The sequence below is a fragment of the Mastigoproctus giganteus genome, chromosome 13 (assembly GCF_048544385.1).
Source record: "Mastigoproctus giganteus isolate SK-2022 chromosome 13, ASM4854438v1, whole genome shotgun sequence".
NCBI classification, from domain to species: Eukaryota; Metazoa; Arthropoda; class Arachnida; order Uropygi; family Thelyphonidae; genus Mastigoproctus; species Mastigoproctus giganteus.
The window spans coordinates 64,714,882-64,729,262 of NC_143587.1; the positions used below are offsets into that span (position 1 = coordinate 64,714,882).

Sequence of the window (14,381 nt, forward strand, 5' to 3'; positions counted from 1 at the left end):
TGTGGGCAAGTATGGTTGGTGACTGCTTAGTTGGCCCATATCTGTTACCATCCCGCATGAACTCCGCTAAATATCTGATCTTTCTTGAACAAGTTCTACCAGGGTTATTTGACGATGTTCCAGCAAATGTGAGACGCAACATTTGGTTTCAACATGGCGGGGCCCCTGCCCATTATGGAAGGTGTGTTCGTGACCATTTGAACAGGCGTTTTGGGCATCGATGGATTGGCCGTGGTGGACCCGTTGCCTGTCCCCCACGCTCAATCACCTAATTTATCGAGCCTTGATTTCTATCTGTGGGGGACCCTCAAATCGATCGTGTATGAATCGCCTGTGGAGACGGAAATTGATCTCGAATCCATGCTGCGTCGGTGTCACGCATGCATCGCTTCTCATGGTGAAACCTTCGAGCATCTGTTGTAACATCATGAAATACATCCATCTCGTACTCCATTGTTAATATGTCAAATGTTTGCCACTAATTACTGTCTTGTGCCATTTCTGCTTCTTGTGCCTCTGCTACTACTTTCCCGTGACGTTTCCGGTTATTGGTTCCTAAGTGATTCACATTCCTTTAGATGCTACCTACCTCCCCTAAACGTTTGTACCAATATTTTTGAGACACTCTGTATATAGTGTGTGTGTGATTTTTAATCATCCCAAAAGGAAGTAAAACTTATGACAAGATCAGGAATCTCTAGAAATTCCAAATTTGCATGCTCTTTTGATGCATGCATTAAAGAGCATTGAGACCGAAGTATATTGTGTTCCTTGGAAGAAAGAAGCTTTTAATAATATAACATTTTTGCTGTTTGTCTAAATTTAAACCATAAGAAAGTTTGGAATGGTTTACAGTCTGTTTATTTTTCTAAACTTTGTTTACATTTTAAACCTGTTTCTGTTTTATAAGTGTAAAAGAAGTTGCACATTTATTTTAAAATTTTATTTTCACATCCTACAAGCACTCAGTGAAGTGTTCTTTTTCTGATGAAAAAAGACGCTTCACTGAGTGCTTTTTTCCAGGTTACCACAGTTCAGCCTTAAATGGGTAATTAAAAACAAATGCGAGTTTAAAATTGATCCAAGAATAAACTTTTGAAGTAATCTATTTTAAGGTGGTTTTCTTATGTCAGTCCTACATAATTAAGATTTGATTGATTTTGAATCTCACAATTTCAGCCCACCCCTAAATAATTGAAGTAATGATGATATCCTAAAAAATATAATGACAAACAAGTGATAATCAGGAATCCTTATAAACTGTCTTCTGTAAGGTGTAAACAGTAGTAGATGTTGCCAAATTGTTGACATTGTGAATGTCTGAAACTAGTGACTCACTCGCATTGCACTAGTCTGGGACTACAACGTTAAGTAGCAGCAAAGAACAAGGGCAACACCTTGTAAATGATTGAAACTTGGATGACATCACAGAAATGCTTGGGTATGAGCAATCAACTGTTAAAACATGCAAAAAAAAAAAAAAATCCTTGAAATGTATACTGTAGTCTGAGTTTGAAAAAGAGCAGATTTATTATCAAAAAGTAATGAGATCATTTGTTTTTAGATAATAACGAATAAAATCTTTAGAACCAATATAAATGCCCATATGGATTGCAAAGTATGGAAGTACATAGTACCATCATCAGTAGGCCCCCGTGACCACCAAATACGGAGGATGCGGAAAGGTCGGAATGACCACCGCATATCCCCGGAGCAATATGGCCTTAGTTGCTAATGCTCCTAAAAACAACTTTAATAGGCCTTAAATATTACTCAGAATATAGTTTTGCACCTTTCTCTCCATTTGTTTTCCATGTTGAAGATTATTGATTGTTACTTTAATTTCGCTTCATAGGGAAGGCTTAATGTGGAACATGCCAGAATTCCATTCTGGTTCATCAAATGCATCAGCATTGTCATGTATACATGCATGATTGTTAAAAATAAAATGACTCAAATTTTTTTTAATAAGAAAGTATCTCTGTCCACCCCCCCCCCTTTTTTTTTTTCTCTTTTGTTTGATATTTGAGCTCATGTATCTCTTTTCTCAGTTCTTTTCTATTTTTAATGTTTATTTCTTAAATGTTAAGTAAATAAATGTATTATTGTGATATATTAAAAAAGTAGTTTTTATACCACAATATAGCTCATATGGGCAGTGGTATGCAATCCTGTGGTGCAGTGCAACTATACAAGGTGGGCCCAAGCTCATCATGTGCTACTGCTTATGTGGCTAGAGGAGTTTACAGCTTTATTGTAACTTTTTTTTCTTTTGGCAGCTTACTTAGGTGCCACAGTTGTCAGTGGAATTTTTACGAAGAAAAATAAAAAAGAGAACTGTTAACTGGACCCATTAGATAAAGTTGAATGCAAGAGAGAAATTTTTGTCAGTGAAAGTTATAACATTGTTTGATACGGAGTTCAGAATAACAGAATGTTAGTATTTAAATACATATGTGCTTAAAAAATAAACAATTATAAATATAATTGTTTATTATTTTCAATATTTTTATAATATTTATATATTGGGACATATCCTACTTGTATTTCATACATTTCCACCCACGGATACAACTTTCATCAACCACTTCACAGAAATTATTACTACTCATATACATGTATATTGAAAAACAGTATAAATGTGTACAGTACTATAATTTAAAACACCACAGTACAAATCCAGTTCTTTTAAAGTCAGTACTGTAATTTTAAAGTCGCCCCCCCCCCCCTATATCGCAAACAAGACTGCAGGCCGCGAATAGGTTCTCCTGAATTGGTTCCTGACAGATGTAATTATAAAATGTCCGCCCCAGAAAGAATTTTACTATTAGTGACTGCACACTCCCTTTCAGGGGAGTCTGCCGTCACTAATTCAATTGTCAGCAGTTTCGCTTTATGGTTTTCGCATTCCTTTTTGTTTTTTTCACAGCAAGAGTCTACTTGTGGCTAATTCTTCCTTTGTATACTGCAAACGAGACGGTTTTGTCGCAGCCTATAAACAATGCATTTTATAACATTTTTATTATACAGGACGTCTCAAAAATATTGGTACAAACATTTAGGGGAGGTAGGTAACATCTAAAGGAATGTGAATCGCATAGGAACCCATAATCGGAAACGTCACCGTAAGTGGTACACGGTTCATCAGTTCGCGAGAGGGAAAATTTCTTGTTTACTCATTCAAGCAGTAGTCGTCGCACGAAGAGGATTCTTCGATATACGAACTGTGAGCTGGCAGACATGCACCTAATGTATGGATTAGCAGAGGACAGTGGACGAGCCGCTCAACGAATTTATGGAGAACGCTTCGCAGACAGACGTGTACCGGACCACCGTTTGTTTGCGCGTGTGCATCAAAATTTGTGCGATTATGGGTCATTTAGAGGTAACAGCAGTAGTGCTTTAGATGTTACCTACCTCCCCTAAACGTTTGTACCAATATTTTTGAGACACCCTGTATATGCATCTGTACTGTAATATTGCAAGAATGCTTGAAGATAAGCTGTGGGCCCGAATGAGTTATCGGAAAAATTAAAGATTGATACACATGCAGAGAAAAAGCAAAGAATAACATTATTACAATACAGTACTTGCATGTTTGATTATAATTTGTATATATATTTTTTTTTTTTTTGCAAATTTTAATCGGTGATTTTCATATTAAACTGATGGTTTCAGGTTCCTTTTATTTTCACACAAACCATCTCTTGATAGTTTGTAAACATAAATTTCGTGCAATATGTAGATTTCTGATGTGCGGTTGGAGGAAAAATTCTTCCCTAGGGCATCCTCCCTGTGATTATTGTCAGTAATGTGGTTTTTGTGAACTGACTATTAGTATTTAGATGTTAAATAATAAATATTTCCTTTAGTTTCCTATTTTATTTTCTCATACTCTTATTATAACATTCATAAATATGCATAATATGTATATTTATGCATATTGTGCATAAATTTATATTTATGCGTATTTTAAATTTATATTTATGCGTATTTTAAATTTATATTTATGCATAAATATAAATACAGTACATGTATACAGATTTGGTTGTAACATGTTGTAAATATTATTAAATAATAAAAAAAATACATAGTTTCTTGCGACGACCGACTAACTGGTTAAAATAAATTTTATTAAAATAAAAATGATATATACATAAGATAAATCAGAAATAAAATATATACATGAGATAAAACATAGATAGTAGCTTTCGAAGCGGAGTGCCTCTTCATCAGCCGCTTCATCGCAAGAAACTTTGATGATATAATGCAACCCGACACACAAGGCCTGTTTTCTAATGTTCCTTTAATGTATGGTTTAATGCCCATACGTGTATGGTGTTACTGTCAGTTTGCAGAAATTGTTTGTCTGAAGAGCTGATGAAGAGGCACTCCGCTTCGAAAGCTAGCTACTATATATGTATTTTAATGCTTTTATCTTATTTTATTTCTGTTTTATCTTATGTATATATCATTTTTATTTTAATAAAATTTATTTTAACCAGTTAGTCGGTCGTCGCAAGAAACTTTGATATAATGCAACCCGATGTCAAGGGCTGTTTTCCAAAAATAATACATCTACCCTCCGAAGTTTACATCCTCCCAGTGTAAACGCTCTGGTTTCAAAGTTGTCCCCCCCCCGCTCATTCAACTGTTCTATCTGTTCCATTTTACCATTTTATCCTATTTGCAATAGTGCTCTAGACCATTTGTAAATCTCAGAGTAGAGGAACGAGGTAATGAAGTAAACATCAATCGTGCAATATGTAGATTTTTGATGTGCGGTCGGAGGAAAAATTCTTCCCTCGGGCATCCTTCCTGAATTCTACACGGCTCTGTAGTACTTCGTAATTGCCAAAGAGTACGGTGAATAACCACAAAGGAAAGCAGCATATCTGATTCACGATAACATGAGGCAACTCTACGTCTGATTTGTTTACTTATGTGATGAAAGCATCGCATCTTCAAGAGACGCATATAAAAACGGTGCACACTTTCTCTGCCAGATACTAACAAGAAAATGACTTTCGAAACTGAACCATCAGTTGTAAGCAGGGGCACACAGGCTGATTGTGCAACACCAACACGGCAGAGATGTTCGTTATCGACCTCTTCCCGTGATAAATTTATGGGTAGGTTTTATCCAGTAATAATACGCAGTTTGAGTACGTGTATTTATTATGGGGTTAGCTGTAAGGGAGAACTTGTACTATTGCTTTCATTAATCGAAATATTTCATTTCTTTAGCTCTTGATACACGGTATTTGTTTTTGGCTTTCTTTAAACTCCCATGGTTTTGTAAATGAGTTTATCTTTTAGAGTAATAATAGCTCTTGTGTGTTTACGACTTTTGCGGTCCGCCTGTGCGGAGACGGGGGGGGGGCAGAAAGCCAAGAGCGAATGTGGAATGGTGTGATGTGGTTGTTGCAGAGCAGGGGGCGTCTCCGTAGCCAGGTGGGAAGGAGCAGCAGTGCGTAGCACACGCTTCTTGATTAGACCGGGGTTCGAGCCCGTCACCACCAAATACGGAGGATGCGGAAAGGTCAGGGAATGACCACCGCATATCCAGGAGCAATATGGCCTTAGTTGCTAATGCTCCTAAAAACCAAATAACAAGCAGAGCAGGGGGGGGACAAAATTTCGAGTTATGCCTTAATGCGTGGATGGATACTAATATTGTAATGTTGAGAGTGGTTTGAGCATTAAGTAATCGATTCAGAATAGCGGGAGTACGCTGTGCGTGCACGCGAATATACTGTATTTGCATTTGCTCCTGTAATTACAGTGACAATATCTTTCCAACTCAAATTCGGGACATAGAACAGACTTTTTTTCCTGATCTGTGATTTTTTTTTATATGGAAAATCGTACAAAAGTATAAAAATTAAATCACATGAATCGCTTTTATTGAAAGGATACAATATTGAAAAAAAAAAAAAAAAAAAAAAAAACCCAAACGTATATTTCAAAATATAAGAGCGATTAAGCCCAATTCTTCCTTCTTGTGAGCACGGTTCATAGCCGAAATAACCTGGTCATGTATAAAGAAGTCTAGTGTAAAATATTTTAATATAGTGTGACAATTTTCTTCTGTTTCTAGTCTATTGCTGATGTGTTTAGTTTGGGGTAGATTGATGTACATCGACTACGCTTTGCTCTTCCTTGGTAGACATTGGGAATTGAATACAAGATTAGTTTTATAAAAACCGTAAAAATTAACAATCTTTTAATATGGATATTATCGCTTTACAAATTTAGATCTTTTATATTAATACACACATACACAATAAAACTAATACTGATAAAGGTTGATTGGTGCGTTTTCCATTTTGTATTTGTTGGAAGAATTCACCTTTATAATAATATGCTCATCTTCATTTATGAAACATCTGACAATTCTCTCGCTCATTTGAATTATCAATAGAGATTTTACATTTTCTTTGATCATCCAAACTGACAAAACAAACATCTGCGAAAAGAACGAAAACAAATAACCAAATGTGCCTCATTCATCTCACAAATATTCTTAGTGGTGTCATTTTCCATCTACAATCTGTCAGGACTAGCTACCAGTGGTGGACTAAGGAAAAATCGGCCGTAGGCAAGATTCTCATTTCGGGTCCCATTTAGGGTTGCCACCTTTAAGAAATTATAATGGAGGATACAGTTGAATGGGTTTAAAAAGGTAATCTGTTACTAAATATAAAAATGCAGGTCTTGTATTATGTTGAAAGCTAAAAAGAGTCCTCTGCCTATAAAAAAAATGTATAATAAAACCGTTTTACGGGCCCTAGGCCAAAGTCTGCCCCTGCTAGCTACTTTTCTGACAGAATCCGAATTAACAGTTGCTTCAACCACTACTCATCTTAGTTTCCTTAATTATTCACTCTATACTTCCTTCCGCTTCAAAGGTGGTACTTGTGCGTATGTTCACTGTGATATTCCTTGTCAGACACTTCCTCATTTGGAAACTCCTCTTTTTTGATCACCTCTTCCCCCATTTCCATAAAATTCCTCTGTCTACTCCATCATTCACCCACTAAAATTTAATTTTCATAATTTTATTATGCGGGAAAAATGAATTAAAAATTCATTTTTTAAAAAAAATTAGCTATTATTACAGTTACTTATGTAGGGTTTACTAATAAATGAGAACCTGGAAAATAGTCAAACACAAAACAGCACTTTCGTATATCGCAGTGCGCAGAAATAAAAATATACAACAAACTTTTAGATTTTAATATTTAATGGTACTATGGAGAATTTCAATCAGTCATTTCAATTAGCTTTCGTCTTTACCCCCATAAAAAGTAGTCATACAGCTGACAAACTGTGTGAGTAGTCATAATGGCGGCGAAAAGCAAAAAAGTAAAAAAGTTAAAAGTAAAAAAAAAAATAATAATAATAACTGCAGCCATTATCAATCCACTGCAGGACGGAAGCCTCCTCAACGATTCATGTCGAGGGAAATGGACCACAATCTACCACGCTGGTTTAGTGCGATTGGCAGATCGACTGTATTTAGCAGTCAGGGGCTTGAACGCCGGTCTACTCAAAGAGCGTGTACTACTGCACTCCTGCTACTGATCACTCGGCTATGGATGCTTTGTACTGCTCTCTAAATAAAACGCTATTTATGGAAGAGATTAACCATTTATTTAATTATGAAGCATACATTTTTACGGCCCTACTCACATAGAACATCACCAGTAGCGTAGCTACCCTTTTTCGGGCTCGGAGGCAAAGAACATGTTCTGGCCCCAACTTAATTAATGAAATTTGAAAAAACAGGATTCAGTCAAAGACGCCGGGCCCAGAGGCAATTGCCTTGCCTGCCTACATGGTAGCTACGCCACTAAACATCACTATCTCTCTTCGCACTCAGCTGTTCTAAAGTGATGTCAAAGACTAAAAGATCACACAAGCGTTGTACGACTAGCCAGTACCTACTTTACAAGGAGCAGTTCGCTTTAAGTTACGAAGTTTTACTGAATTAGCAATGGCACTAAAAGAAATGTCACTTTTTTTAAAGACAAATGAGATAGTTGATATGAGTGCCAGATTGCTTTCTTTATGTTTCCTGTTAAATTTTCCGGCAAAAATTTTCTAAAGATTTATAAAAATTAATTTGCTTAATATTTATGTACTTACCTAATGTTTATTTTTTATAATTAAAATATAATTCAACCACCAGCGTATTTTATATAAACTGTAGATACTCTTGAACAGAATTGTAATAGGTCGATTTCCATACTGCGTTCATTTTTGTGGCTGGCCCCTGCTATAAATAAAATTTGCTTCCACAACGATAATTGCCGTCCCAAATATTTTAAATTAATAAATCTTTATTGTGAAGTACAGAATTATATACAACAATATCCCATCACGGCGACCAGTGCCAGGGGCTCACAAATAGGAGCTTGAATAAACAAGCTACAAAATACAAATACAAAACAAAGTTCAGCATAGAAAAGCAGCATACAAAACTAAATAACGAATATATTAAGGATTAATGAGTATAGAAAAGCTCTTTTCTAAAAACCTCTTTTCCGCTAAATATCAGTTTGATTTTTGTTCGCGGATCCTAGAGATAGGAAATGGGAGCATCGTAATCCTCTTCTAGAAGGTCAGGGATCACGAGCGAGGAAGGACTTGATTAAGTTTAATCTGTCTTTCTTATTCTTTATCAGGCTCTCAGCGTCTACACAGTTTAGGGCGGCGAGCATCTGCTTGGGGAGAACCCTGTCAGCGAGTGCAAGCCTATTATGGTGAGCCACTAGTGCAGTTGACGATCTTAGGCATGGCTGCGGGGATCCTCCAAGAGCAGGCGTTTCAAATGTTTGGAGATGATATTTGGCCGGTGAGGAGTTTGGCCGTGAAGACTAACCTCTTTTCCGTTATCAGTGACTTCACCCTCTGAATTACCTGTACTTGTGCCATCTTCGTTGTGGTGGCGGGAGGCAGACGAAACTTGTTTTGGCCCATTTCAGTAGCCAATTTTCAACGGTGTACAGTCGCTTAAGGTTTGTGGGCGTGGCTGAGGCCCATATTTCTGCACCATAGAGAATGATGGGATAGAGCCTGGAGATGATGAATCTTTTGACAATGAGGGGATGTCGAACGTGTAGCGCTGCTGCTTTGAGATCCATCTAAGGCGAGAAAGTTTAGTATTGATTTTGTCGATCGGGTTGACAGAGGACATCTTTTGGCCAAATTGAATGCCAAAGTCTGTGTGCGTGAGCACGTTTGGTATTGGTATCCCTCCTAGTGAAACGTTGGTATTGTTGGCACGGATTTTAGGGAAAATATAACCTGAGCAGACACCTGAAATATAACACCTGAGCATGGGTTGATTTGAAAGTTGAAGCTTGCAAGGTACGATTCAAGATTCCTAAGCTGCGAATTGATCCTGTTGCTGAGCTGTGCAGGGTTGTCGCCAGAGTTAACTTGTGTCAGCAGTTTGAGGTCATCAGCATAGCATAAGAGGCCATTTATTGGAGTAGTGATGGGCACAATAATAGCGTTGAACAGAACACCAGATAGGATATCCCCCTCGCGAAACTCCAGCAGTAATGTCACAGGATAGGGTGTGTTGTTCCCGATGAAGAATAAGCATTCTGTGACAGAGCAGAGATTCCAGAAAGCATCACAACTCATCAACAACAACTCATCACATCATCAACTCGAATGTGAAATGTTTCTTGAAGTAGTAAGAGCAAGGCAGGGATTAACACATCATCAAAGGCTGCACTTATGTCGAGATATGTAGCTGCAAGCTCTGCTCTTTGTTCGAATGTTTAGAGGATGCGTTTAGTGGTAGCTGCCAAGTTAGTAATTGATGATTTTCCTGGGATGGCATAGTGGATGTCAGGTGGTTTCGTCTGGAGGATTTGGTGATTTATTGTGGGTAGCAAGGCCTTTTCGAGAGTTTTTAGCAGACTGGAGGCAACGGAGATGGGTCTAAACTGGCTGACGTGTGTGGCAAATTGGTTTTTAGGGATGGAGTGCAATCTGTACTTATTCCATTGTGGTGGGAGGATCAGCGAGGCATCTGTTGTAGATCGAGAGAAGGAGTTCTATGATGAAAGAGCTCAGACATTTGATCATAAATTGCGGTATTCCATCCTACCCATCGGTGGCTGTTGTGTGAAGGGAATTGATGTCCTGTATGAACTGCTGCTTCGTGCTATGGATAGTCGCTAGGACATCTGATGGGTGTTCATTTTCATGCTGGAGAGTTGTAGATGGGACTGCTGTTGTATTTGAGAACCTGGCGATGTGTTTGAGCCATTCTGGGAGGTCAAGCATTTGATTGGCTTCGTAATGTGGAGCAGCATAGAATGGCTTTCCTTTTCTCAGAATGCAGTCTGTTTGCTGCAGATTTTTTTCGATTAAAGTGGGCCCTATTGTAATTTTAATTTATTTATTGTCTATAATTTAATATTGTCATTTTTATTTATTTATTTATTTATTTATTTATTAGTCCATATTTAAGTAAATGAAAGCCTAATTGTTACTTCTGTTTATTAGTAAAGTGCAGTCGAACTTATTTGAATGAATAGTGGCACTTTTGAAATAAATTTTAATGATATTCATTAAAACGAAATTTTATTACAGCGGAATGATTCATGTTCCTCTCGAAGTCCTTTAACTGGATTTTAATGGTATTATTTAAGATAAGACTTATTTACACGTGTTATATCCGTACCAACAATTGGAAATGATAGCACCAGCATCAATTTTGTCTTATCGCATATAAAATATCCTACTAATGACTGTACGTCGTACATAATTCTTCCCCCCCCCCCTGCGCTGTGAAGGAATTTGGCAAGTTTTCAATGTAGAAGCTACGATTGTGAAATAAAACATTTCCACATTTTCCGAAACTTTTCCATCGGAAATGTTGTTTATCCTGCCTATGTTGCAGTGACCAAATGGCGTGTCTACTTCTTTAATTAGCTGCCTTAAAATAGCATGCTTGTGATAACCAGATGAAAGAGCGTTACTACATGATGTAAAAGAAAATCTGAATTGAATAAAAACATTCAGTTTCGTCAACTGTCCACTTTTTTTGGCCGATATAGGCTTTGCACATTCTCGCCCAATTTCAGTTTATTTTTAAATACCACTGTCATTTAACTTTTCATCCTTAATCAAGGGTGGTCATATAACATGCTCACTTCAAATAACCTTTTTTTCAGTGTACATGTAAAATGGTGATTTATATTATATTTTCACGTACCACAATAAATATTATACAGTATTTATTTATTTTATTCGATATGAATCTGAAGAATTAATCGTTGACTACACCACCATCCAAATGTGTGGCTGAACTCTAATGAGATTTGTTCTACATTTACACAAATAGTGAAATAAACATTGCAAGTTTGAAAATTCATTTAAAACAAGTTTGGGAATATACGCAGTGCATCACATTTCAGGCGCGTTCGAGTTTTGTTTTAAATTAATTATTATTTTCTTTTTCAGTGATAAACATAAATGAGAAGTTAATTACTAAATGATTACTAATAATATAAAATTTTAATAATATATAAAATTTAGTTAATTACTAAATAATTACTAAATAAATACGCAGTGCATCACATTTCAGGCGCGTTTGAGTTTTATGTTTTAAATTAATTATTATTTTTTTTCTTTTTCAGTGATAAACATAAATGAGAAGTTAATTACTAAATGATTACTAATAATATATAAAATTTTAATAATATATAAAATTTAGTTAATTACTAAATAATTACTAATAATATATAAAAGTAACTGTTTTCGCCTCACTACACATGCTTGCGAACTTATATTCACTCCATGTTTTGTATTTGTATTCACAGCTCGTGAAATGAAACATTTCAGGCTCTGTGAGTAATATAATAACAGATAGTAATAATCATGATTTGTATATTTAGTAAACTGATAACAAAAATGGTTTCTCAAACAGCAGCGAATTTCATGCGTGAACTGAGAACATTTAGTTTCTGCGCATCCGCTATGTTGATTTCCGTTTGTTCGATTTTAATTAAATTTGGGATGATTTGAAATTTTTCCAAAAGACCCAAATATAAAATTTCATGAAAATTCATCCAACAACCCTAGATGAAAGATTCGATTCGCTCAATTACGTGCAGTGGTGTGAAAACAGTTACTTCTATATATTATAAGTTGGCAACAAAATAATTAGTTATTTACTTTTTACTTGTGTTAATCACAGAATAAGATAAAATGCAGTTCGATGTAATAAATAAATAATAAATTCGTAGGGAAAGTTAACCACACGGGCAACTCTTAAACATTTTCAATTAGAAAATATCCACAGTCATACTCGTTTGTACACGCGCTTGTTGTGCAGATGAAATGACTTTTGAACTGCAGGTTGAATTTCCTTTTGACTCGTAATCACGCAGCGTAACTCTTCGTCAATCACGCACCGTTTCTTTTTTTTTTTTTTTTTTTTTTTTTTTGCGATGTTGGAGATTGCATCTACATGTTTTAACTACCGGTATGGGCACATCGTGTATTTAGAAACCTTGACACCTTCCTTCATCCCACTCCTTCCGCATTTTCCAGCACATCATTCAACAGTTTTTTTTTTTTTTTTTTTAATACTGTGTTATAAATATTTCAGATGCCCTATTCCAGAATTCGTCTTATCTATTTTTTAGAATTTTTCAGGAAAAAAAAAAAAAAAAGTTTCAATTAAATTTATGCAGTATTTAACTTGTTCTTTATTTGACAAAACTTAAATGATCAAATAATTGTATATAATACAAATGCCATGAATTTATAAAAACAAAAATAAGGTAGATGATAAAAAAAAGCTCGAAACATGTTTAAGAGATTTTTAAAACAAACACACACACACATTGATTGTTAATAACTTCTATGTTATTTTCATAAATTCAATTTTATAATGAAGAAAAAATGTGGGAAAAAAATATGCCTTAATGCAAGTGTTCAAATTGCCCTCCATTCTCATCCAGGCATTGTTGACATTGTCGAGAAACTGAATTGCATACATCTTGATATTGCTGCACATTCTGCTTCAATAGCTTACCGTAATTCAGCGATTGTTGCTGGTTTTGTAGCATAAACTTTATCTTTGAGGTATCCTCCCATAAATAAAAATCCAATGACGTTAGGAGCTGAAGAAATCGGAGGAAACTCAACACTGCCTCTTCGTCCAATCGATCTGTTTGGGAAAGTTTCATCCAGCTAAGCCCTAACATCGCGATGAAAATGGGGAGGTGCCCCATCGTGCTGAAAATAAAATTCACCATCATCCTAAAATAGCTTACGAATGTGTGAGATGATTGATTCCTGAAGCAAGTTGAGGTAAACAGCAACAGTTGCGTCAAAAAAGAATGATCCAATCAAACCCAAGGATGATAATCCACACCACACTGTAATGCCCGTAAATTCAAATGTTGTTTCTCAGTAACGTGTGGATTCTCGGTTGCCCAGTATGAACAGTTGTGGCGATTAATTTTACCACTCAACTTGAATGTTGCCTCATCACTCCAAACGATCTTATTGGCAAACAGCGTCCTCTGTAGATTTTCTTAAAAACCACTTGGAAAATTCAACCGTACGATCAGGATCATCTTCGTTCAGGGCCTACACTAATCTTAGAATGCACATTTTCCATTTTACACTTTTTAAAATATTATGCACACTGGATTTGGGGATTACCGTTTCGCGAGCAGCTTGTCGGACAGATTTCCTTGGTGTTTGTCTGAAAAGTTCTCGCACCTCGTGGGGCTCGGGGATATGCGAGGTCGTCCTGATCATTATCTGTGTACATTTTGCACAGTGCCATTCACTTCATACTTATCAGGAATACGCGAAATTTGTGGTTCATGTGGTATTCACTCCTAAACTGTCTCTGGACTTTGTTGATATTTTCCGACTTCCAATACCACTTCAACACAAATTTCCGCTGTTCAAATGTAAGTCTGGTCTTCTCCATTATTACCACCAACTTGCAACTGAAAAAGAAAAAAAGGTTACTGAGTTATGGGCCGATAAAGTGTGTATACATTTTTTGGATACCCTGTATGTATATATAATGGAATCACACGCGCGCGCGCGCGCACACGCACATTTATTTTTTGTATTTATTTAAATGCATGTTGTTGCAATTAGCAGTCAATGTCTGGCTATTTAGCTAATGGGAAGCGAGAAATAGCCAGACATTGACTGCTAACTGTAACAACATGCATTTAAATAAATACAAAATATAAACTTGCTAGCTCTCTTTGCCGCCTGCCTCAAGATAGGCAAGTATTTTCGAACAAAAATTGTTAAAATACTACTTATGCAAATAACCCTTTGAATTTGCATATATATATATATATATATATATATAT

The 14,381-nt window shown here is 36.1% G+C and overlaps 1 protein-coding gene across 3 annotated transcripts in view; it reads left to right on the forward strand.

Moving 5' to 3' along the window:
* The window catches only part of AMPdeam (AMP deaminase), a 334,349-nt gene that overhangs the window by 52,204 nt on the left and 267,764 nt on the right, over positions 1–14,381 (forward strand). For 2 of the 3 annotated variants that reach the window (XM_090387682.1, XM_090387684.1), the window contains exon 1: positions 4,703–5,132. The exons of the other annotated variant lie outside the window; for it this stretch is intronic. In XM_090387682.1, the coding sequence (XP_090243808.1) occupies positions 5,021–5,132 (112 nt within the window). In that variant the 5' untranslated portion in view covers positions 4,703–5,020. Of the gene's footprint in view, positions 1–4,702; positions 5,133–14,381 lie in introns of those variants that run through there. 3 annotated transcript variants of the gene reach the window in all.